The sequence below is a fragment of the Leptonychotes weddellii genome, chromosome 5, assembly GCF_054177405.1.
Source record: "Leptonychotes weddellii isolate Sample4059 chromosome 5, ASM5417740v2, whole genome shotgun sequence".
Lineage (NCBI taxonomy): Eukaryota > Metazoa > Chordata > Mammalia > Carnivora > Phocidae > Leptonychotes > Leptonychotes weddellii.
In genome coordinates, this window is record NC_138373.1 from 12,544,218 (window position 1) to 12,568,183 (window position 23,966).

General features: G+C 42.6%; 1 protein-coding gene across 3 annotated transcripts in view; it reads left to right on the forward strand.

Annotated features, from left to right (window-relative positions):
• The window catches only part of GALNT17 (polypeptide N-acetylgalactosaminyltransferase 17), a 406,327-nt gene that overhangs the window by 117,792 nt on the left and 264,569 nt on the right, over nt 1-23,966 (forward strand). For 2 of the 3 annotated variants that reach the window (XM_081819619.1, XM_081819617.1), the window contains exon 2: nt 1,439-1,622. In XM_081819619.1, the coding sequence (XP_081675745.1) occupies nt 1,439-1,622 (184 nt within the window). Of the gene's footprint in view, nt 1-1,438; nt 1,623-23,966 lie in introns of those variants that run through there. The other variant, XM_081819618.1, reaches the window with a different exon arrangement.

Here is a 23,966-nt window from a genome sequence, read left to right on the forward strand (position 1 = left end):
GTTCTTATAGATTTTTGAGCATTGTGAAGGTGATATTATTGGAATGTTTGTGGCACATTGATGTGGAATGAGAATTCAAAGCCCAGGAAGCAGGTGGGAAATGTTGGAATAATCTAATGCTCAGCTGAGGGCGCCTCTGTTGGGATGATGGCAGGCGGAAAAGATGTCAGGGTTCCTGGAGCTCAGAGTGGACAGTGGAAATGATTCTCAGGTAGAAAAATGATGTTCACCCGAGACCAACTCTGAGATGCTTGCTCGACCTTTGCTTTTTGATCTTGATATCACAGAAAATACATTTCTGTTTTCAGAGAAGCAGGCAAGTCTCGCCATTATGTGATAGAGTGCTGTTCTGTGATGGGAGCAGAGTTGTTGGCCTTTGACTGGTCTGGGGGTACCTTTCTGGGAGGTTCGAATCGTCCTCAGCTCTGTGGGCTGCCCCTCATGAAAGCGGAGGGCACTGTTTACATCTCCGCTCCGTGTTCTTCCTGCCAGTAGGAGCAATGGGACTTCTGTGGATAAAGTGTTTTGTGTATGTGTGTGTGTGCACGTGCACATGCTCGTGGGTGTGCTAAGTAACTTAGCTTGAGCATTCAAAATGGCAAAAGGGAATGAGAGCCCTTAACAACAAAAGTTTTCTAGCCGAGAAGTAAAACCTCCCATAACTCTTGGATTTCAGGATTGCCCATCAAGCTGTTTATTGTATAATGGAACAGTAGTAGATACAAAGCTGCCACCATCCTGGGAACTTGCAATTGCTCAGTGAGGCTTGTTACAGAGCCCTCCTACTCCACTTGGCATGGTTATCACCCTTGTGGGTTTTTTTTTTCCCCTCTATGATTTATTCTCAAACATTCTATATTTCCTTTTGCCATTTAGATGAAATTTAAATAAAACCATTAGGTAAAGAACTGTGTCAGATTGTTACACACTTTAAACTCATGATAAAACCAATCTGTATGTCATTCTCTGTTCAAATGAAGCAAAAGCACCTTTGGTCTGGCCGTTCCTTGTGACTGGCTGTTCTTTTTTTGTGTCGTGCATGTAGCTCGTGGAGTATCAAGGCTTGTCATTGCCCCACGGGGAAAGGAAAACAGGCCTGGCTGATAGCCCCACGTCTGTCCCATTTCCTGTGTCCTTCTTGGTCTGCATTTGTCCCAGTTTAGATAGTCTCTCCCTTTTGTGGACCCCCATCCACTCAGTTCCCCAGAGGAGGGAGAAGCTCCTTACTGGGAATTAAACTTAGTTCCAGAACTCTCAGTTGCCCCGACCTTCCTCTTAATATGATTGTGTTCAGGGCACATTCCTGGATTGCTCTATCAAGGAAGTAATTACCCGTGACAGGTAATGTTAGACTTGCCATTGAAGCATATATCTGAGCTTGAGTGACATAGCCTGATGTGGTGGCTTTCAAATAATTGTTTTTCCTTCCTTTTTCTAGGCTTATCCAAATCCCTTGGGCTCATTGAAGGTTATGGTGGGCGGGGCAAAGGGGGCCTTCCTGCTACCCTTTCCCCGGCTGAAGAAGAGAAAGCCAAGGGACCCCATGAGAAGTATGGCTACAATTCCTACCTCAGTGAAAAAATTTCACTGGATCGTTCCATTCCGGATTATCGTCCCACGAAGTAAGTTGTGATTCAGTCATTCAGAGCGGCTTGCTACATCACAGGATGGGTGCAGCCCTGAGTCTGTGACATGTTCTCAGGTCCTTTGGGACCAGCAGAGGGGCTTCTGTCTTACTTAGTGTCCTTCACAGTCAACAAATGGAGTACTATGGATTATGAAATATTATCTAAATAAAGTCTTGACATTTTTATAAAAGTAATCCAGAAACACATAGGAAGGTCCTCAATACAAAAAGTCTTAAGTAAAACACAAAACTCGCCATGATCTCATTACCTAGAGACAGCAGTCGGTCAAATTTTGGCATTTTGTGTTTGAGTCAATTTTCTATACAGATTATGAGCATGTGATGTATTGTTTGGATCTTTCTTCCATTTAATATTATTTCATGAGCGCGTGCTGTCATTAATTATGATTAACGATGATCATCCTTATGACCATTTCGCATCATTATTTCCGTTGTTGGAAATTCAGGGTATTGTCGGTTTGTCATTATTATAAATAACCATTTGATGAATATCTTGCCACTCACATCCTCGTGTGTTGTGATTTGGTATTTATTTTCTCAAGCCACACTTCTGAAAGTATAATGCTTATGCCATATCGTAGGAGTACTCTGGAGGCTCTAGATACATCTTGGGATACTGTCCTCCAGAAAGTTGATGGCAGTCCGCACTCGTTGGAATCTTACTTGATCCTTCCCAAACTGGGTACTCGTGTTTCAAAAACGCTTTGCCAAGCTGATGGGTGAGAAAGTGCGTTCCGTGATTGTTTCATCTTCCACTGTTTAGTTTGAGGGTGTTACCTTTTAACCAATTTGTTTGGGTCTTTTGTCTCAGGAAAAGTCTTTGTTCTGTGGGCTCAGATTTAAGAATTATTTGTGTTCTCCTTGGGAAATGGAGAAGAGGGATCGGTCATAGAATCAGGACGCTGGAGGAAAACCTATTTTCTAGGCAGGCGTCCACATTGGCTTAACAGGGTTCTTTGTTTTCTTAGAGTTGTAGTGTCTCTTTTTTTTCCAGTTTAGAGTGTGTCCTTGCTTAGAGTAGGTGATTTCTTTTTCAAATGGATTTTGGACAAATCGGTTAAGTATCCTGGTTACTGAGAAAAATAGATTCAAGATAAAGAAAATTATCTTAAATGGATTTAAAATTGCAGCATTAGCCAAGGAACCTGCTAAATCTCTCTCTGCCTAATAAACATATATTCCTTTTGAATCACTAGGAAAACATACATCACCCCTGTTGGAAGCTATTTTGCGTTCCTGGACCTTGGCTCTCAAACACATCTGGCTGTTTTCATTTCCTGGTGCTCTCTGATTAGCCTTTCTTATTTGGACGTTGGCAAATAAACAGAGCCATATATTTTTTTTTTTTTTTTGCCCGCCTTTGAGAATGAAAATGTTTCCAATATGGAGCTTACTGAAGTGGGTCAGTTGAACACATATTAGGAGCACCTATTTTGTGTCAGATGGTTTTCCCCACACTAGAGGCAGGACATTGGGAAAGACACAGTCCTTGCTTACTTCTTATCTAGGGAGGGAGGCAGACTTATAGACAGGGTGATTTGGTACACTATGGTCTATGTGGTGTGTGTCAAGCCAGAGATAAATGCAGCCTGTGTGGGGAGGATCTGGAAAGTTTCCCGCTTGAGATGATGCCTGAGTCTGATCTTGAAGTGTCATTAAGGGTTGGGAAATGGATGAAAGGAGGAGGATAGGGATGGACCAGGCAGGGGGACAGCAAGAGCAGAGCTGGGGGCAAATAAAAACATGGCTTACTTGGGGTTGGGGGGATGCATAGCTCAACATGCTCTATAAATTTGCCTACTGTCTTGAACATCCCACTTGTATCTGGCCCCCTCCTGGCACTTTACTAAGATGATAGTAAAGAACCAGAGATGATGTAACTTATAAGGGGTGACTGAACAGGTTAGGGGATGACTGCAGGGAAGAAACACCCACAAAATTTTGGAAGATTGAAAGAGGGGGAATGAATGGTAACTGACAGCAGACTGGATGAGGCTGGGAGCCAGCCTCCTGCCTATGGTGGGAAGACCTGAAGAATGCAGCCTAGTCACACCTCAGAACCCCAGAGACCTGGGCATTGGAGGTTCTGTGTACTTTCGATGGGTGGGAAGTAGATTTGAAAAGAAGGATTGCATCTATACCCCCAGATTCTGTCTCCAACACTGCCTCTGGCAGAATATGGGAGATTTGCTCTCTGGAAAAGGTGAACTCTGGGCTTGAGTTCGTAAGATGTAGCCTAGGACAGATGGTAAGACTGCATACCATCTGGGGACATCCTCAATGTCATTACCCCTCCGGGCTTGTACGCCCCTGTAAATCAGTACTTGGAAGAATCTACTCTTGAAGCAACCAGCCTAAGAAAAGGCTAACAGATGTGGTAGTTGGCCCCCACTCCCCAAATGTCTGAGTTCTGCTCACTATTAGTAAGGCATGCCTGTTGTAAAACTCCATTTGTCTTCACATAGCTGTCTCACTCCGAAAAAAGAAAGAAGAGCCAGGATCTCTGGACATCCCAGGAGAGTCTTGGTTACAAAAGACCTTAACAACAATGACAACAGGGGGCGCCTGGGTGGCTCAGTTTTTAGGTGTCTGCCTTCAGCCCAGGTCACGATCCCAGGTGAGAATAGAAAAGAAGTCTTGGGAGTTACAAATAAGATAGGAATAAATGAACAAGAGGGTGGAAGATAGCATTGAGAAAAACATCTGACAGATCAAAAAAAAAAAGAAAGAAAAATGGGAGAGAGAAATTAAAGCAGTTGTATCAGTTCAGTAGGTCCAACATTAACTAATAGGAGTATTGGAGAGAGAACAGAGAACACGGAAAGAAGAAAATCACCAGACCAATGATGGAGCACTATTTCCCAGGTCTGTGGGACATGAGCTTTCAGGTTAGAAGGTCCCACCCTGTGTCTAGGGAATGAAGGAAAAGAGAAATTAAACCCACATCAACAAATGTAAATGTTTTTTGTACAACTCCTCAGAGCAACCCTCTATTTTCTAGCTGGCATGCTGTCTGATTCGTGAATCATTTAGTAAAGCCAGTTAAATTCTCAAGTTTTATTTTATTTATTTATTTAAAGATTTATTGATTGATTGATTGATTGATTGATTGAGAGAGCGCATGTGCACACGTCCACAGGGGTAGACGGGAGGAAAAGAGGAAGAGGGAGAGAATCCTCAAGCAGACTCCCTGCTGAATGTAGAGCCCAGAGTGGGGCTTGATCCCAGGACCCTGAGATTGTGACCTGAGCTGAAATCAAGAGTCAGATGCTTAACCGACTGAGCCATCCAGGTGCCCCCGATCTTCAAATTAAAAAAAAAAAAGTAAATGTAAAATTTCAAAACAAGTAAATATATTATATGTAAGTAGGGTCTCCACAATTGTACCTTCCCCGCATCTGTTTTCAGGAAGCTATTTAAGGATATGCTCCAGTAAAACAAGGGAATAAAGTAAGAAAGAGAATGATAATAGTGTTGAAGAAACAGGGGACTCAAACAGGAGCGTACAAAAGGCAGATCCTGGGAAGCTGATGAAGGGATGCTCCAGGGTAACATTTCAGGGTGACAGCTGTGTGGCAGGTCAAGAGAACACCCATTCCACACTGGAACAGGAGGATGGAGGGCTGTATGATGTATGTCGCCAAAGGAGGCCAGGGGACAGAATCGCTTGATTACCTAGTGTTTGTGATGGCATCCAGAATTATTATTATTGTTATTATTGAAGCATAATTGACATACAACCTTATATTAGTTTCAGGTGTGCAACATAATGATTTGATGTTTGTCTACATTGTGGAATGACCACAAGTCTAGTTAACGTCTGTCAGTACACATAGTTACAGGTTGTTTTTTTCTTGTAATGAGAACCTTTGAGATCTACTATCTCAGTAACTTTCACAGGTGAAATACAGTATTATTAACTAGAGTCACCATGCTGTACATGACATCCCTAGGACTTATTTATTTTATAACCAGAAGTTTCTTCCTCTTGACTCCTTTCATCCATTTGGCCTACTCCCCACCCCCTGCCTCTGGCAACTACCAGTCTGTTCTCTGTAGCAATGAGCTTATTTTGTTTGTTTTTAGATTCCACAGATTTGTCTTTCTCTGTTTGACTTCTTTCACTTAGTCTAACGCCCTCAAGGTCCATCCATGTTGTCATAAATGGCAGGATTTCATTCTTTTTTATAGCAGAATAGGAGTCCATTTTGTGTGTGTGTGTGTGTGTGTGTTTGTGTGTGTGTGTGTATCACATTTTCTTTATTCACTCATCCACTGATGGACATTTAGATTGTTTCCATTTCTTGGGTTTTGTGAATAATACTGCAATGAACATGGGGGTGCAAATATCTTCAAATTAGTGTTTTCTTTCTTTCTTTCTTTTTTTTTTTTTGGATAAATACCCAAAAGTGGGATTGCTGGATCATATGGTAGTTCTATTTTTTACTTTTTTGAGGCACCTCCATACTGTTTTCCATAGTGGCTACACCAGTTTGCATTCTCACCAACAGTGCACAAGGATTCCCTCTTCTCCAAATCTTCACCAACACTTATTTCTTGTCTTTTTGATATTAGCCAGGTGTGAGGTGGTATCTTGTGGTTTTGATTTGCATTTCCTTTATGATTAGTGATGGGAAGCATCTTTTCATGTACCCTTTGGCCACCTATATGTCTTCTTTGGAATAATGTCTGTTCAGATCTTCTGCCCAATTTTCTAATTGGATTGTTTGATTTTTTGCTATCGAGTTGTATGTATACTTTTTTTTTTTTTAAAGATTTTATTTATTTATTTGACAGAGAGAGCGAGCATACAAGCAGGGGGAGCAGCAGAGGGAGAGGGAGAAACAGGCTTCCCACTGAGCAGGGTGCTCGATGCGGGGCTCGATCCCAGGACCCCGGGATCACAATCCGAGCTGAAGGCAGCCGCTTAGCTGCCTGAGCTACCCAGGTGCCCCTTTATACATTTTTATATTAATCCCTTACCAGATACATGATTTATAAATATTTTCTCTCATTCAGTAGGTTGCCTTTTCATTTTATCATGGTGTTTTGTTTTGTTTTGTTTTGTTTTGTTAGCTGTGCAGAAGCTTTTTAGTTTGATGTAGTCCCACTTGTTTATTTCTGTTTTTATTGCCTTTGCAAGATTTTTTTTTAGCCATTCTTTCAGAAAGTTTGGGACTAAATTAGTGATAGAAACAGAAGGGGAAAAAATGCTTCTGACAAAGCAAAGCAATTGTTAGCCACAGGAAAAAAACAAGAGTTTCTCAAGAAAGGAATTGTAATTTTATTTTATTTATTTATTTTTTTTAAAGATTTTATTTATTCATTCATGAGAGACAGAGAGACAGAGAGAGAGGCAGAGGGAGAAGCAGGCTCCCAAGGAGCAGAGAGCCTGATGTGGGGCTCGATCCCAGGACCCTGAGATCATGACCTGAGCCGAAGGCAGATGCCCAACCGTCTGAGCCACCCAGGCGCCCCAAGAAAGGAATTGTAATTTTATACACTCTGGCTCAACTGGGCATAATATGGTCACACAAATGTAAATATTGGATATTACCTACCCGCAAATTATGATATAGCTGTATTGGAAGAAGGAGGAGGGCAAAATGTGTGTGTGAGGTGTGGGCAGTATAAGACCATTAAATCTTTATCCTCAGAAACAGAAAATCAGTTGCAAATGTCTAAAATGTAAACATCAAGAAATAAGGGCATCACCATTGATATTTAGGTACATGGAGATTACAGAAATGAGATGTTTTGTTTTCACAAAATCAAATTTTAATTAAGCAGTGAATGTTAATCTGCACAAAAAAATTAAGTGCAGGCCAGGCAGGGTGGAAGTGTGGCGGAAAAAAGAGGTGGAGAAGATAGAAAGAGGTGGGTTGGATGACATGACCACATTTGCCTTCTTAGATTATTCCGGCAGCTCTGTGGAGGATGCATTAGAAGGTGGAATTGGAGATGAATTTGGGAGATTGCCCATGAGTCATATTTGGTAACCAGAGGTACCATTGTAAATTCTGGGCTCCACAGCAAATGTTACCAAATTAACCTTTGCTAATTACAGATTAACCCTTGCCATCAAAAAGTGGCAAAGGATTTGCCTATGGAAGCTGCTTCTCTTTATGTGAGCCCTGGGGATGTGCAGGGAGGCAGCTGTCTAGGGCCAGAGTAGTTTCCTTCCTCCAAGCTCAGGAGGAAGTATCCCCCAGTGGGTGAGATCCTTTTGATGAAGCTCCCCCAAAGCCCTCCCGAGTGTAGAGGATTTAAATCAGCTAGTTTCATCACAATTTTGTACAGAACCTGATGTTGCTTTAATTCTTACTCTTTTCTTATCATGCTGCTCTTAAGAAAATCGTTCTTCGTATAAACGTGAATGAATTTTTAGGTAGTAGTGGGATTAACCATTTGCTTGTCATCTTTCACGCCGATGGATTCCAAATGTTGTTTTGCGTTTCATTTCAATTCTGTGGGGTTTTTTTTCTTCCACTGGACAGATAGTTTAAATTTGTATGAATCCCAAACTGTCAATCTTGCCAATTTCATTTCATCACTGCTTTAAAGCCGAGAAAGATATCATCCCGCAGAAATACTTACAAATATTCTATTCTGTTGGTGTTACTCTTGTATTTTGCTCCTTCACCCATCTAGTGTTTATTTTGGAATATGGTACAAGGTATGTATCTTTTGTTTAAGATGTCTGTCCATTTTTTTTCAAATCAGCCTTTTCAAAAAAAAAAATCTGTAAATAATTTTCATTTGGAGGTGCTAGATATAATGCAATTTATATGTTTTATATATCTAGGCTTCTTTTCTTTTTTTTTTTTTTAAAGATTTTATTTATTTATTTGAGAGAGTGCGAGAGAGAGTGAGCGAGGTGAGGAGCAGAGGGAGAAGCAGGCTCCCTGCTGAGTGGGGAGCCCGACGCGGGCTCGATCCTGGGATCCCCAGGATCACGACCTGAGCCGAAGGCAGACGCTTAACTGACTGAGCCACCCAGGCGCCCCATATATCTAGGCTTATTTTCTAAGCTGTATGCTGTTCCTTCAGTCTCATTTTTTTTTTCTTTTCCTTTCTTTCTTTGTTTTTTTTTTAAATTAATTAAACATTTTTGACCGAAGTCTCCAGTCGGTTAGGCGCTATGCTTCAGTGTGGAGGTAGTCTGGCTCTTACTGGCGAGCAGGAATTTTTCCTTCGAAGGGACGGCAGGGGTATTTCAAAGAGAACAGCCTGTGCCCAATTTCTTGGATTTGGGGGTGAGGGGACCAGCACACAAACTTCTGGCTGGAACAGAGTTTCCAGAGTGACCTGTGGAAAGAGAGATCAAAGGGGAAGCAGGTGGCTGGGTTGGGAGGCAGCCTCATGTGCCAGGCTTTCTCATCATCAGTGGACACCAACGAAGGACACAAGGCAAGATGGTACTGTTGGTATGATCCCCTTTTTGACATCGGCTTTTAGCCAAAGGCGTCAGCTAGGTTAGAATAGATGGAGGCTGGTAGCAGGTTGGTTAAATAGATTTAGTTTCTTCTCCATCCACCCAACGTTTGTTGAGTGCCAACCGAGTGCTCAGCATTGCCTGATGGAGAGAATGTTATCACTAATAATAGAGCGGACATTTCATTATTCACGTACTATTTTTATGAAAATCATTTCTCGGTAGCAAACCAAGGACTCAGAGATGGAGTGGATGGGCTAGATTCAAGAAAAACTTTCTGAGAATCAGCCAGATGCGGCAGTTAATTGGATGTGGATGAAATGGGTGCAATCAGAAGCTTCTAGCTTGGGAGACAAAGTGAAGTGATTTCATTAACCGGGAGGGAGAGTCCCGCAGAGGCTCATGCTTTGTGTGCAAGATGGACGATTTGCTGGTCCAGGTTTTCCCTTAGTTATGGTTTTCTTCACCACATGAGACGAATCTGTCTAGCTTTATTCACTATGTGACTAGGTGTGTGCGAGCCGGGAGGTGATATTTGGTGACCCTAGAAGCCAGACAAGGCTTTAAAAACCCCACTCCCGTCCCTTGCGGGGCAGCCCAGAGATCTGTGTGTGCTTATTAAAGCCACCTCTGAGATCCTTGCACAGTTTTCATGGCTGGCTTCCTCCTCCCAGAGCCTGCCGGTAATTTATGGGCAGTTTCTACTGCTGTTATCTTCAATTTCTCCTTTGGCCTCCTGCTTATAAATCCAGATGTCAGCTTTCTTTGGAATTTGTTTTGCTTCGCTCAGAAAGTCCCCTCTTTACTTGCCACAAATTCTGACCTGTTATATTCCAACAACACCTGCCTTGGGCACACAGGGCGTGAGACGTCTGTGGACCGACTTCACGTCCTGTCCAGCAGACAGCTGTACCTTTGGATATGGAGGTCAGAACGGTGTCAGGGCTGGCCAAGGAGATTTGAGAAGGATCCAAGTTCAGTGGGTATCTGAGGTTGAGTCCGTGTGTGTATGTGAGTTATGGTGTTTTAATTACCCGACTCAAGGTTTCCACCCCCTTTACAAAGAAAGCATCTGATTATTGAATCTGTGCCTGGGCTTTTTTTTTTTTTTTTTTTTTCCTGAATCATTCTTCTGATGATCGATACCCTGTGTCTCGTAGGTTGGTTTTCCAGTAGAGGGGCAGCACCTCATAGAAGGTCAGGGCTCCTGTGTTAAACTTTGTCTTTCAGAGATGTGGGCACAGAGGGTCACTGTCCCGTAAATACTATTGGTTGACATTATAAGGAGGTGCATGCTTAGGAGTGTCTCTGAACCACTAAACCACAATAATTATTCCCTTTTATTGACTGCCTTTCATGTTCACTGTGCTGCATGTTTTATTGATCTTGTTTAAATTTAACTGCTCTCTGAGTAGCTGCTCCCATCTCTGTTTTGTAAGTGAGGAGAGGGGGGTTAGGAGAGGTTAAGCACCCTGGCCGAGGTCACACAGCCAGTACGTGCTGGAGGCCAGGTTCAAACCCCACTGTGTGTGCGTCTTGGAGGCCTGTGTACTTGCCCGCGCACCGAGTTGCCCCTTCAGGCAACATGTCCTTCCGTGGCTGTGGAATGGAACTTTCTAGCTCCACACTGGCACCGTCAGAAGGAAGAGAAATTCCGAGTCTGAGAAACAGGACGGTTTCTTTGGAGAATGTGTGTGTGTGTGTGTCTGTGTGTGTACTCCCTTTGTTTGCTTCTCTTCATCCCTTTTAGCCCTTCCAACTAGAACCAAATTCCATCACCAAAGGGGCTGTACTTGGAATTCGCTTAACTGGTATCCATTAAGGCCCCCTCATATGTTGGGTGATGTAGTTGAAACCCTCTTTCAGGGATATGGTATTTGTTTGTTAAACACAGAAAAAAATAAATAGTGCAATATTAATAGGTTTAGGGAATGTCTTACCGTCGAGTTCATTTCACCTAGAGGCGTAACCGAGAGGAAGGAACGTCTTTTGCTAGAACTGGTCCTCACCCACAGTCATGGGAAATATGCAAATAGCAGAACCCTTCCTTTACTATCTGATTAGATCTGTGGGTGAATGTTGAGCCCAGTCTCATGAGTTCCTTAGGTCTGAAGAGCATGTCTATACCACTTAAAACCCATAGTAAGAGAGTTTTTCAGAGAGGTCAAGAGCATGGACTTGGAAATCTGTGTTCCCATCCTAGCTTTGCCTCTTACTAGCTCTGCAACCATGGGCCAGTTATTTAGCCTTTCGGGGCCTTATATGTAAAATGCTGATGTGTTGGTATTTCCTTCAGGGAATTGTTGTGGGGAGTAAATCAGTTATTTCCTGGGAGCTGCATAGGCTGATCTACCAGGCATGGTCTCAGCCTTTCTCATGTATTAATGATACCCGATCAATAAATATTAGCTACAGTTATTCTTAAAGATCCTTCATCATACATACCCCTTATCCTTAAAACACCTTGTGTGTAATGACAGAATCCTTAGGGAAGTATCTACCTGAAGATTACGGCATAGCTGTGTGTTGCTAACATGTAAAACTCAAATCTAGGGTAATGACTATTCCCTTATCCCCAAGTCGGCACAGAAATCCAGGGGACCCAGCCTGAGACAGATGCCAGGCTGTGATGAGCACCTGGGAGGGTCAGTTGGGTGTTCAGAGGGCCTGAGACAGAGTAAAAGCTGGTGGGATGAGACCAGCAGCCTCTTGTTTCTGCTTTGCTATCATCAATAGCAGTCAGACTAAAGACATAGTTTACAGTCGGCCCTTGAACAATGTGAGGGTTCGGGGTGCTGACCCCCATGCTGGTGAAAACCAGCCTATAATTTTTGACTCCCTAAAATCTTAACTACATAGCCTACTGTTGACCGGAAGCCTAACCAGTAACATAAATAGCTGATTAACACAGATTTTGTATGCTCTGTGTATTACACACTGCATTCTTACAATAAGGTAAGCTAGAGAAAAGCAGGTGTTATTAGGAAAATCATAAGAAAGAGAAAATACATTTACAGCACAGTTCTGTAAAAACTCTGCATATAAGGGATTCACGCAGTTCGAACCCTGCTTGAACCCAGTTCAGACAGTTTAAAGATCAGCTGTAATATGTGTTCTTACTTTTTCACAAATCGAAATGATTTTTTTCACCATGCATTAAAATAACTTTTCCATGAAAAGGGCTGAATATTCAAAAGCACATTTTAGAATATTTCTCAAAGTGAGGTCTTTGGAGCTTGCAGAAAATGTAGGTTGCTGGGCTCTACAGAGTCCCGGGTCTGAAGTCTTGGCCACTTTCTATGATTTAATTCCTTCTCTTGAGCACTTCTGAAATGGTAAGAGTTTTGAAAGATGGGCCGTTGTTCATCTGTGGCCTTGTCTGCAGAATGCCTTTGTTCTCTGTAAGTTCTGATTTTTGAGATGTTCTGTGTAGCTACTCCAATATGGAGTTTGACTGAGCCCCTGAGGCCGGCCGTTGGCCTGGGGCATCGGTGGGAGGACAAAGGAGCCCCCATCTTCCAGGCTGGTCTGGGGACTGCGCATGCACAAAGAGAACCCTTTCTTGCCTCAGGAAGATGCTTCTGCCTTAAAATCCCCGAGTGTTATGGTCAAGAGGCAAGTGGCCCAGTTTTCATCATTATTTCCTGCCTGTTATGGAAAGATGAGAATCTTGGAATAAATGTTCTAGAATGTTCTTTGGGTAAAAGTGTCAGAAGTTGCCAAAGTGAAATGTGGAAGCTCTAGGGCCCACATCCCTGCTTGCCTAAACGCATGGATTATCCCTACACAGTGGTTCTGAGCCTTGACTGCACATTGAAATCACCTGGGGAGCTTTTACCATTGGCATGCCCATTCTCTCCCCCACGGTGATCAACTCAGAATCTGTGGGAGTGGGGCCCGAGCATCAGTATTAAAATTTTTTAACAAGCTTCCCGGGGACGCCTGCGTGGCTCAGTCCGTTAAATGTCTGACTTCAGCTCTGGTCGTGATCTCGGGGTCCTGGGATCAAGCCCTCATTGGACTCCTTGCTCAGCGGGGAGCCTGCTTCTCCCTCTGCCTGTGAATCTGATCCCCCTGCTTGTGCGCGCGCGCTCTCTCTCTCTCTCTCTGACAAATAAAGAAAATCTTAAAAAAACCCCACAAGCTTCCCAGGTAACCCCAATATCTCATCAGATTGATACTCAGCAGGCCTGTCATGTTTCTGGAAGCCTGGTCCTTACCTTTGACTCACCAGGGCTGCTGATTAAAAATGTCAAGTCCTCTGCCCAGCGACAGTTAGGTTGACCAGAATGGGGGCTGTAAATTAACATCTTCACAAGCTAATTCACCTGAGTGATTCTTATTTTTAAATTTTGAGCATCTTGCCCCCCCTCCCGCCATTTTCTGAGGCAGGTGGAAGCAGATGGAAGAGAAAATGCGGATCAGGACAAGGCGGGGCTTCCCATGCTTGGAGAGGTTCCTGTCCTTTGCTATTGGTTTATCTTCCCTCCTACCCCTTGTTCCTTCCCGTCCCATGTCCTCCAGTGCATCCCTTTATTGAGTAAATGAAAATGAATAGAAAACAACCTCATTTTGGGCACCTGGGTGGCCTAGTCGTTATGTGTCTGCCGTCGGCTCAGGTCATTATCCTGGGGTCCTGGGAGCCTGCTTCTCCCTCTCCCTCTGCCTCTGCCCCCTCCCCTCCACTTGTTCTCTCTCTCTCTCTCAAATAAATAAATAAAATCTTTTTTTTTTTAAAGATTTTATTTATTTGAGAGAGAGAATGAGATAGAGAGCATGAGAGGGGGGAGGGTCAGAGAGAGAGGCAGACTCCCTGCTGAGCAGGGAGCCCGACGCGGGACTCAATCCCGGGACTCCAGGATCATGACCTGAACCGAAGGCAGTCGCTTAACCAACTGAGCCACCCAGGCGCCCAAATAAATAAAATCTTAAAAAAAAAAAGAAGTCAACCTCATTCTGAATTATCTTCCTTTTCAAATTTCATTACACCCCATGAAATGGTTGACACCCCTCTGGAGTGTTGCACACGTAGAGACGGAGAGTGGAGAGACGGCTACGAAGCTGAGATACCGTTGGCATTACCAAGGGCATCATAAACACAGGGGTCAAAGATGTAGCTAATGTTTAAGAAAGGATTCCACTTCTAGAGGGAGTACCAGCCTGACCGCCTAGAAGTTTACGAATGGGCAAAGTTAATCTTTTATCTGAACCTGAAAGGATTCTCATCTAAGTGCATCAGAGCGAGGGGCAGGAGAGATTCCCCTCTGCTTCTGTTCTAGACAGCTTTCTGGACCCGGTCCAGTTTCCCGCATGGGCACGTGACCTCAGCCGATAGAAACCCACTGTGAACTGTGTCCTATCTATGCAAATGGATCTGTTCAGTGGTCTGTTTGCAGCCTCCAGGCTTCTTGGGTACCAAATGCATGCCCCCCAGATGTAGATGCGACTACGGGAGGCGGGATTCCTGATTTATAACCTTAAATCAAGCTAGTGTTGGGATTTACAGCTGCTGTTCCTGCTTCTGCAACCCTTTGATACTTTGTGTAAGGATTGTTGGCATGCATGAACTGTAGGGGAATAGCTCACTTCCAGTGACATTCAGAAATTCCCACAATGCCTATAATAGGGGACTCTTGCAACCTGCAACCTCTAGGTTTCTAGGGCATTATCCTGCCTGCCAGTCCTACTAACCCTCCTGGTAGCAGTGTGTTCTGAGTTAAACTCTCACACACACACACACACACACACCACACACACCCCTACAAGAAAGCCCAAGCCAGCCTCCACGAGCCTGGTGTAAGCAGCCTGCCAACTTCCACTCTGATTTGTCTAGTGGCTAGTTATGTGAAATACTTTCCTGAAAACATTTGTTTCTCAGCCCTGAATATAATCAGTAGAGGCAAAGGTCTCTGCAATCACAGGCCTTTTTTATGTGTGGAGTTCTTGGTTGTTTTTGCTCTGTGAGTAGAGTAAACATCCCCCGAAGAGGCAGCAGGGGAGTGCCACAGTGCTGGGTAACAAGCTGAGATTTACAGCGCTGGGAGAGCTGGGGGGATAAATAAGGCTTCTGGCGGAATGGTCGAAATGGGCTAAATTCAGGTATTAATGGGAGTGCTCTATGTGCACTGCAGAGGGAGACAGGCTCATCAGTATTACAGATGGAATGTCCTTGGAGTTAATTTAGAAAAAATTCTGATCAGCCAACGGAGCTCTGAGGATGGATGTAGGAAAAAGAAGACGGTGGCATATGGAGAGAACATATTTGTTCTTGGAAAATCAGTAGAAAATGTTTAATGTCATCATAACCTCATTTGCATAAAAATAGTCATAGGCAGCAAAGCGAATGAAAGCAAAAGAAGACGTGATGTAGCCAATGCTGTTTGAGTTTCATTTCATTATGAATAACATAAATAAATAATTCAATTGAATAAATAAATATAAAATTGCTTCAAGTGGATGTACTGCGAATTATTACTCCTTGAAGATTCCTTTAATGGTACGTGTTGCAGTGATGAAGGAACGTGATGTACCTTTGTGGGCAGGACCCTGCTATACACTTGACCCTTGATAATGATATCAGGCTCTCCATAACTTTCAAATGCTTTGTGGACACACATGAAATTTTTAGTGGCACAGTCTGGTTCATAACATGACCTTGAAGATGGTCTCATCCTCATCATGGTGCATCCAGTCCCACTTTGCACGTGGGTCCACTTAAGCAATATCTGACCATGGAAGTTTGATGAGTCTTGGACTGCTCTGTGGTAGATACAGAATCCTTAAGAAATACTTGGAACCCTGGTGGAAGAATTAGAGGCATTGTTTTTGTCTTATAAAGTCTGACCGGGAGAATTCTTGTCTTAAGTATAAATTGTGGCATGGATAAAATTGATGGAATTTATTAGTTAATTGATTTCAACAGACATTTTCAAGGGCTGTGTAGAGAGCCATGGGAAGGTTCTATGGGAGTTGTAACAGATGTGTATCTCACACACACACACACACACACATACACACACTTGAATTTATTTATTCATTCAGCAAATCCTCATTGATGAACTCCCATGTCCCAGGGACTATGTTGGATGCTGAAATTATAATGGGAGACAAACTGGGAAAAATAAACACAGGGTAATTATAGATTGTGGATTGTGGTAGGTGCTTTGAAGTAAACAGTGCTGAGATACAGAGTAACTGGAAATGAGGGTATACTTTAGAGAAAGGTCCACTGAGGAACTAGAAGAGATGAGCATGAGCCAGCAACACAGACACCTGGTAGAAAAACACTCATGATGGAAAGAACAGTCCTCAGAAAGGGCCCCAGTTTGGGGTAGGCTTGGCTTTATGAATTGATAGGAACTGCTGGCAAATGGTTTGAGGAGGATGGAGAGGTAGGTAGGAACCAGAGCATGCAAGACTGTGGGCAATGATAAAGAACTTGGGATTTATTCCAATGGGAATAAAAAGTGACTTATTCGGTTGAATAATGTAGCCCCCCCTCCCCCAATGCAAGTCTCTCTGGAACCTCTGATGGTGACATTATATGAAAATATGGTCTTTGCAAAAGAAACTAAGTTAAGATGAGGTCATACCAGATTAGGGTGGGCCCTAAATCCAAGGTGACTGGTGTCCTTATAAGAAGAGGGGAGACATGGGGCTCCTGGGTGGCTCAGTTGTTAAGCATCTGCCTTCGGCTCAGGTCATGGTCCCAGGGTCCTGGGATCGAGCCCCGCACTGGGCTCCCTGCTCAGCGGGAAGCCTGCTTCTCCCTCTCCCACTTCCCCTGCTTGTGTTCCCTCTCTCGCTGTGTTTCTCTCTGTCAAATAAATAAAATCTTAAAAAAAAAAAAAAGAAGAAGAGGGGAGACATAGAGACACGGACACAGAGGGAAGAAGCCTGTGGGAAGACACAGGCAGAGTGTCGAGTGATGATGCATCCACAAGCCAAGGAATGCCAAGGATTATTAGTGATCTACAGAAGGAAAGAAGAAGCAAGGGTGGATTCTCTTCTAGAGCCTTCAGAGCATGGCTCCAACACCTTGATTTCAGACTTCTAGCCTCCAGAACTATGTGATAATAGATTTTTGTTGTTTTAAGCCACCTTTGTTATGGACGTTCTAGGAAACTAATATTAATAGTAATGGAACCCATGGGAGATCTGATATGGGGAAGTGTCATGATCTGGTCTATGTTTTTGAAACATCATGTGAATGCTTTTGGAGGATGGGCTGTAGAGAGCAAGAGTGAAGCAAGGAGTCCGGTTTGGAGGATAGTTAAGATAGGAGATAATAGTGATTCCAACTAGGTGAGCACAGGGGGATGAAGAAAAGATGAGTTATGTTGGAGGTAATCAAGGGAGACCGCCGAGTTTTAGGTGGAACCATATGGGTGGATGATAATGCCATTTACTGACATAGGAGGACTGAAAACCAAACAGATTTGGGGCGATATTTAAGAATTCTGCTTTGGATATGTTAAGTTTGATTTGACTTTTAGTCCTATAATTGGAGATATCAAATAGGTGATTGAACGATTTATGAATCTGGAGCTCAGGTGAGAGGTTGGGGTTGAGGATATACCTCTGGAGACATCAGCAAAGAGATGCCCATTGAAACTGAGGTCACCAAGGAGGGCTGTAAATGAAGCAAAGGCCCAGGATTGAGTGCTAAGTCCTTCCAAAACTTAGAGCATTGGCAGAAGGGAGGAATTCAGCAATTGATGTGAAGAGGGAACAGCAAATAAAGAAGGAAGAAATCTAGGAAAATGTAGTGACCTGGAAACCAAAGGAGGAGAGTATTTCCAGAACGAGGCAGTGGTCACGAGCTGTGAGTGGTACTGAGATGCCAAAAGTATCCATTGGGTGTGGCAACAGGAAGATCATTGATGATCTCCACAAGGGTATTCAGCCATGATTGGGATTGGTTAAGGAATGAATGGGGAGGTAATGGGGAGAACAAGTTGACTACTCTTGGTGATTTTTATTATGAAGGGGAGAAGAGTCATGGGATTGCATCTGAGGGCTTTGGGAATCAAAGGAGTTTTTAATACCATTATGCTTATTTTAAAATTTTCATTATGACATAAATTCAGACTTACAGAAAAGGTGCAAGAAGAGTACAAAAAAGTTCTACATGCCCTTTACCCAGATTCCTCAAATGTTAACATTTTATCATATTTCTATCTGCCCATACGTACCTATTTTTTCCTGAACCCTTTGAGAATAAGTTGCAGACACGATGTCGCTTTCCCTCTTAATACTTCAGTGTGCATATCCTAAGAACAAGGGCACTCTCTTACATAATCACAGAACAATATGAATAATGTTACCTGTCTGCAGTCCTTATTCACACTTCACCAATGGTCTTAGTAATGTCCTTTTGGAAAAACAAAGGGCTGTATCATGAATGACATTCATTTTTCGTGATTTTTTCATTTTGAATGGTCCTTCAGCATTTCTTTGTTTTTCGTGACATTGACATTTTTGAAGACTGCAGTCCACTTATTTGGAGAAACATCTCTCAATTTGTACATGCCTGTTTCTTCAGAATTAGATTCAGGTGAGGCAATCGTGCAGGAATACTACAAAAGGGATGTGTTCATCTCAGTACGTCTTATGAGGATGCACATGGGGTCTAGTTGTTTCATTGCTGGTGGCATTAATGTTGATCGCTTGGTTACAAGTGGTGTCTGTCTGGTTGTCAGTTGCCTTTCCTGAGCCCTCCGTGCAATGTGGAATTAGTAAAAGCGAATGGGCTCCCTTGCCTGCTTTTGACCTTGATGGAAATGCCTGTCCTAAGATGCTGGTTTTATGACTATGATATAGTTGTTTGCCTGGTTAAGAAAGTATCTATCAGTTTCTCTTTTCTTGAGTTTTTTATTAGGAGGAGTTGAATTTGTCAAAGACTTTTCAGTATTTTCAGTGTCTATACAGATAATCATAGATTTTCTTCTCCCCATATTGTGTATTATGTTATTAGATTTCCTACTGCTGAATCAAATTTGCATCCCTGGAATAAATTCCACTAGGTCATGGTGTATTATTTTCTTAATGTGATATTCACTCATATTTTATTTAGAACTTTTGCATCAATATTTGTAATTCTCTCTCTCTCTTTCTCTCTCCATACTCTCCTTAAAAGGTTTAGGTATCAATACATATAGAAAGAATTAGGAAGTTTTCTTCCCTTTTCAATGCGCTGGAGCAACTTATGGAGAATTATGACTACATGGTCTTTGAAAGTTTGGTAGAATTCACCTGTGAAACCATCTTGTCCTGAGAGTTCTTTATGTGGTAATACCTTGATGCTTTTTTCTATTTCTTCTGGGGATACAGGTCTATTAAAGTTTTCTGTCTCTAATGAGGTCATACTTGGCAAACTGCCTTTCCCTGGGATATTGTCCATTTCATTTAGGCTTTCAAATGTATTTGCATACATCTACAAATTATTCTCTCTTAAAAAAAACTATTTGAAGAGCTATTTTTCCCTTTGGTTTCTTATTTTATATTTTTGTGCTTTTCTCCTTTTTTGATTAAACTAGCTGAAGGTTGTCTTATTTGGTTAATTGCTTTTTAAAAATTAAAATTTTGGTTTATCGATTAGATATTATATTTTTCTATTCTCTAACTCATTGACTTCTGTTTTTATGTTTATTATTGTCGCCCTTATATTTCCTTGTGGCTTACTTTGTGGTTCTTTTTCTAGCTTTCTGAGCTGGTAATGAAATTCAAGTATTTTTATTGCTAAAAGTTTTTAAGTCTTCGAATATTCTTATTGCTTGAAAGTTTCCCATTAATTTTATGTGCTGTTTTTATTATCATTACTTTTTAGAAGTAATTTAATTTTGGTTTCTACTTACCCTAGACTCAAGATGTATTTAGTAGTATTTTTTTTAGATTTCCAGGTGGATGGCTTTAAAAATTATTAATAATTTTTAATTTCATTGCATTGTGATAGACACTGTTGTCTGTAATATTTTTACTTTATGATATGTCCTGATGTTTCCTTTGTGATTATTTTTTACAGCTTCCCCGGAGGTTGAGAGGAGGGTGTTTTGTCTATTTCTAGGAGTAACATTTGATGGGTAGCCATAAATTCTAGCATAGTGATTGTATTATTTAAGCATTCTCTCTCTCTATTTTTTAAACTACAGGACTTATTTATTTATTTATTTATTTATTTATTTATTTATTTATTTGAGAGAGAGAGCACATGAGTGGGGGGGAGGGGCACAGGGAGAGGGAGACGCAGGCTCCCCACTGAGCAGGGAGCCCGACCTCTCAGGGCTCAATCCCAGGACCCTGGGATCATGACCCGAACTGAAAGCAGACAGTTAACCAACTGAGCCACCCAGGCGCCCCTTAAGCATTCTATATTTTTACTCATTGTCTCTTTGATTTGTTTGTGCTAAGAGTGGGGTGTTAATATTTCTTACCAGTGTGGGTTCTTGCCTATGTTTTCTTGCATCCACTGTATTGATTCATAAAGATGGTGGCTGCATTATTTGGTGCATAGATATGAAAAATTTTCACATCTTCACTGTGAATTATGCCTTGTAGCATTAAAAAGTCACCTTTGTTCCATTTAATTGGTTGCATTAATGCTTTTTGTCTTGTATCTCCTTTTGGTGGTATCAGGATCATGAACCCTGCTTTCTCATTTTTCTGCATTAATGAAAATTCGAGGTTTTGAGGGTTCTCTGTCTTAGAGTAATGCTATAATTTTATTCTTTTAGCCATTATTTATGATTATTTTGGAGAATGTGGTGAGAGTTTGGATTTCTGGAGCCCAAAACTTTCGATGCTATTTTTAAGTTGAGAGATACTGGATTTAAAGTTTATACTGATGGGGATATTGACTTACATCTGTGAAGCAACTGCATCAAAGTCCCTTTCAAGTTCTTGTTGTACTACAGATTCTTAGATTCTACTCTAAGTAAACTGGGTTAGAATTCCTGGAAGTGGGGCCCCGCAATTTGTATTTCAAGGGACACCTCAGATGGTTCTTATACTCATTAAAGTTTGGGAGTCACTGATGTAGATGGGGAAAACAGTAAAAGCAGATACAGAAACAACTACCCTTGGTCACAGCACAGCCAACCTGGAATTTGGGGGACTTTGGGTAACTCACGTAGTATCTATGGGCCCAATTGCATCATCATTTATATATTCATTCAACAAGAACTTATTGGTCACCAGTAACTTCTTTTAGGTTCATTTGTTTCTTGATGTAAATAATAACCATCAGAAAGTGGAAAAAAAAGAAATCTCTCCATATATTGTATTTTACCCCTTGCTATTAGGAGAAAGGAACACATGACAATCTGGTATCTAAGATTTAGTAAAACCAAAGCATTTTCAGTGTCTGCTATTATATACTGTTCCCGCCAATTTTCCCTGCCTTGTCTGTCTGCTGGATTTAGAGAGATGGCTGATGCTCTGTGGCCATGTTCCTGGGAACGTGCGAAATGACTTTTCCATCACAAACTACTCCTTCCTTCTGGGTTCCTTGCTTCAGGGACTCCCGTGACCTGGAAATCACATTTCTTCCTTTTCTTTACACGTTGTGATAATGGAAATCACATCTCATCTGAATTGGGAGTCTTAATATCTGGGTGATCAGATGGACTAATTTTTATTTATTTATTTTTTTTAAAGATTTTATTTATTTATTTGAGAGAGAGAGAATGAGAGACAGAGAGCACGAGAGGGAAGAGGATCAGAGGGAGAAGCAGACCCCCCGCAGAGTAGGGAGCCCGATGTGGGACTCGATCCCGGGACTCCAGGATCATGACCTGAGCCGAAGACAGTCGCTCAACCAACCGAGCCACCCAGGTGCCCAGATGGACTAATTTTTAAACAAATGAGTTCTCTAGAAGTTTTTAGAAAACAGCGAAGACACCAAATTGCTTAGAGTCGATTTAGTTTAGTAAACTGTGTGTATTTTCGTCGTATTCGGTTGAGCCGAATGAAATTGGTGACATTTGACCAGAAATGGCAGTTTTTGTTTTTTTTTTTTAAGATTTTCATTTATTTATTTGACAGAGAGAGACACAGCAAGAGAGGGAACACAAGCAGGGGGAGTGGGAGAGGGAGAAGCAGCCTTCCTGCCTGAGCAGGGAGCCCGATGCGGGGCTCGATCACAGGACCCCGGGATCATGACCCAAGCCGAAGGCAGACGCCCCATGACTGAGCCACCTAGGCGCCCCGAAATGGCAGTTTCCTCTGGTGTCGCCTACCTCTCCAGTTCTTTGAAACTTGGCCCCGGGTATGGCCCAGCTACTGGCTTCCCATTAGTCCGAATAGTCAGGTAACTCCTCTCCTCTTTTCACTTTATTATGGGTGACTTATTTACATAGACAACTTGTCAGATTTTTTTAAACAGTTCTTTTTTATGCAACCAAGGGCTTAATGAATTATTTCGTACTCGACTGGAAGACCTGGAATGGAAATCGGCCCAGGATCGGATTATCATTTTGCAAAAAATCGTCTGGCATTTCAGCTGTGATTTGGGAGTTAGCAAGCTCGATGGGTGAGCCCCCACACTTGAACCCCTCCCTCCCCCCGCCACCCCGTTCTCCATTATGTAATATGGCCTTGACATTCCTTCTCGTGTGCCTTCTTACTCTTACTCTTGGGAAGAATCCTCAATTCATTTCAACAAATAGCAATGCGTGTTTACCATGTGGCAGATGCAGAGCTAAGAGCTTGAGGAATGTGGAAATGGACGAGATGTGCTCCCTGCCTTCAAGGAGGTTCTAATCTGCTCGGAGAAGGGGGCACGTGTGGCTGTAACACTCGGCGACATAAAATAGCGGTGACTTTGACTTCCCATTGTGCTTTACTCTTGTTGCATAGACTGAATGCCTTCCGCTTCAGGTTGCAAATTCTGGTGACTGCAGCCCAATATACGTTATAAATAGCATTGCATCTTTTTTTTTTTTTTTTAAAGATTTTATTTATTTATTTGACAGAGAGAGACACAGAGAGAGAGGGAACACAAGCAGGGGGAGTGGGAGAGGGAGAAGCAGGCTTCCCGCTGAGCAGGGAGCCCGATGCGGGGCTCGATCCCAGGACCCTGGGATCATGACCTGAGCCGAAGGCAGTCGCTTAACCAACTGAGCCACCCAGGCGCCCAAATAGCATTGCATCTTGACTGCAGATGAACTCAGAGAGAGAGAGAGTGGGCAGAGAGGGGCATAAAGGTAGAGCACAATCTGTCTGGGTCTTTGTTTATGGGAGTGAACTGTGGCTGGGTCCAGGTGGTGTTCCTGTCTGCAAGAGGCAGCCTGCGTGATTTTTGTCTCTGTGGCTAAAAGACTTTTGGGGGCCGTGTCTTTGCGCAAACTCACATTCTGGCCGTGAGCACATGTGTTCATGCTTAACTGATGTAAAGGCTACATTTTCCCCAACATATTACACCAAATGTACTTAACAGCAGTTAGAATGTTTGCCGCCTGCTGTGTGCAAATCTCCCCAGAAAACAAAACTCTCCTAACTGGCAGTAGAAGTAATTCTGAAGATTAAAGCCAATGATTTGCAGAGTGCTTGGTTTGTTTGCTTCCTGCAAATATCAAGATTAACAAAGAAATTCATTGATCCCATTTCGCCTCCTCGAAGTTGGCATGTGGGCCTCGGGGAGTGCATCACACGTGGTTCTGCGATTCAGATGAAGACTTGCTATTGCTTTCTTTTACGGCCAAGATGCTGATTTAGTGGCATTTCTCTTGGCTAAAGGGTCTCAAGAAAACAAACCAGTTTATGTATGTTTTTACAGGAAACACTCCACCCAGCCCTTGCCCAGTAATAGCCTTCTCAGTGGGTGGGAAGCAAGCATGGCCAATGTACAGGTTTTGAAAGGGCACCTCGGGTCCCAGCTCAAGACCC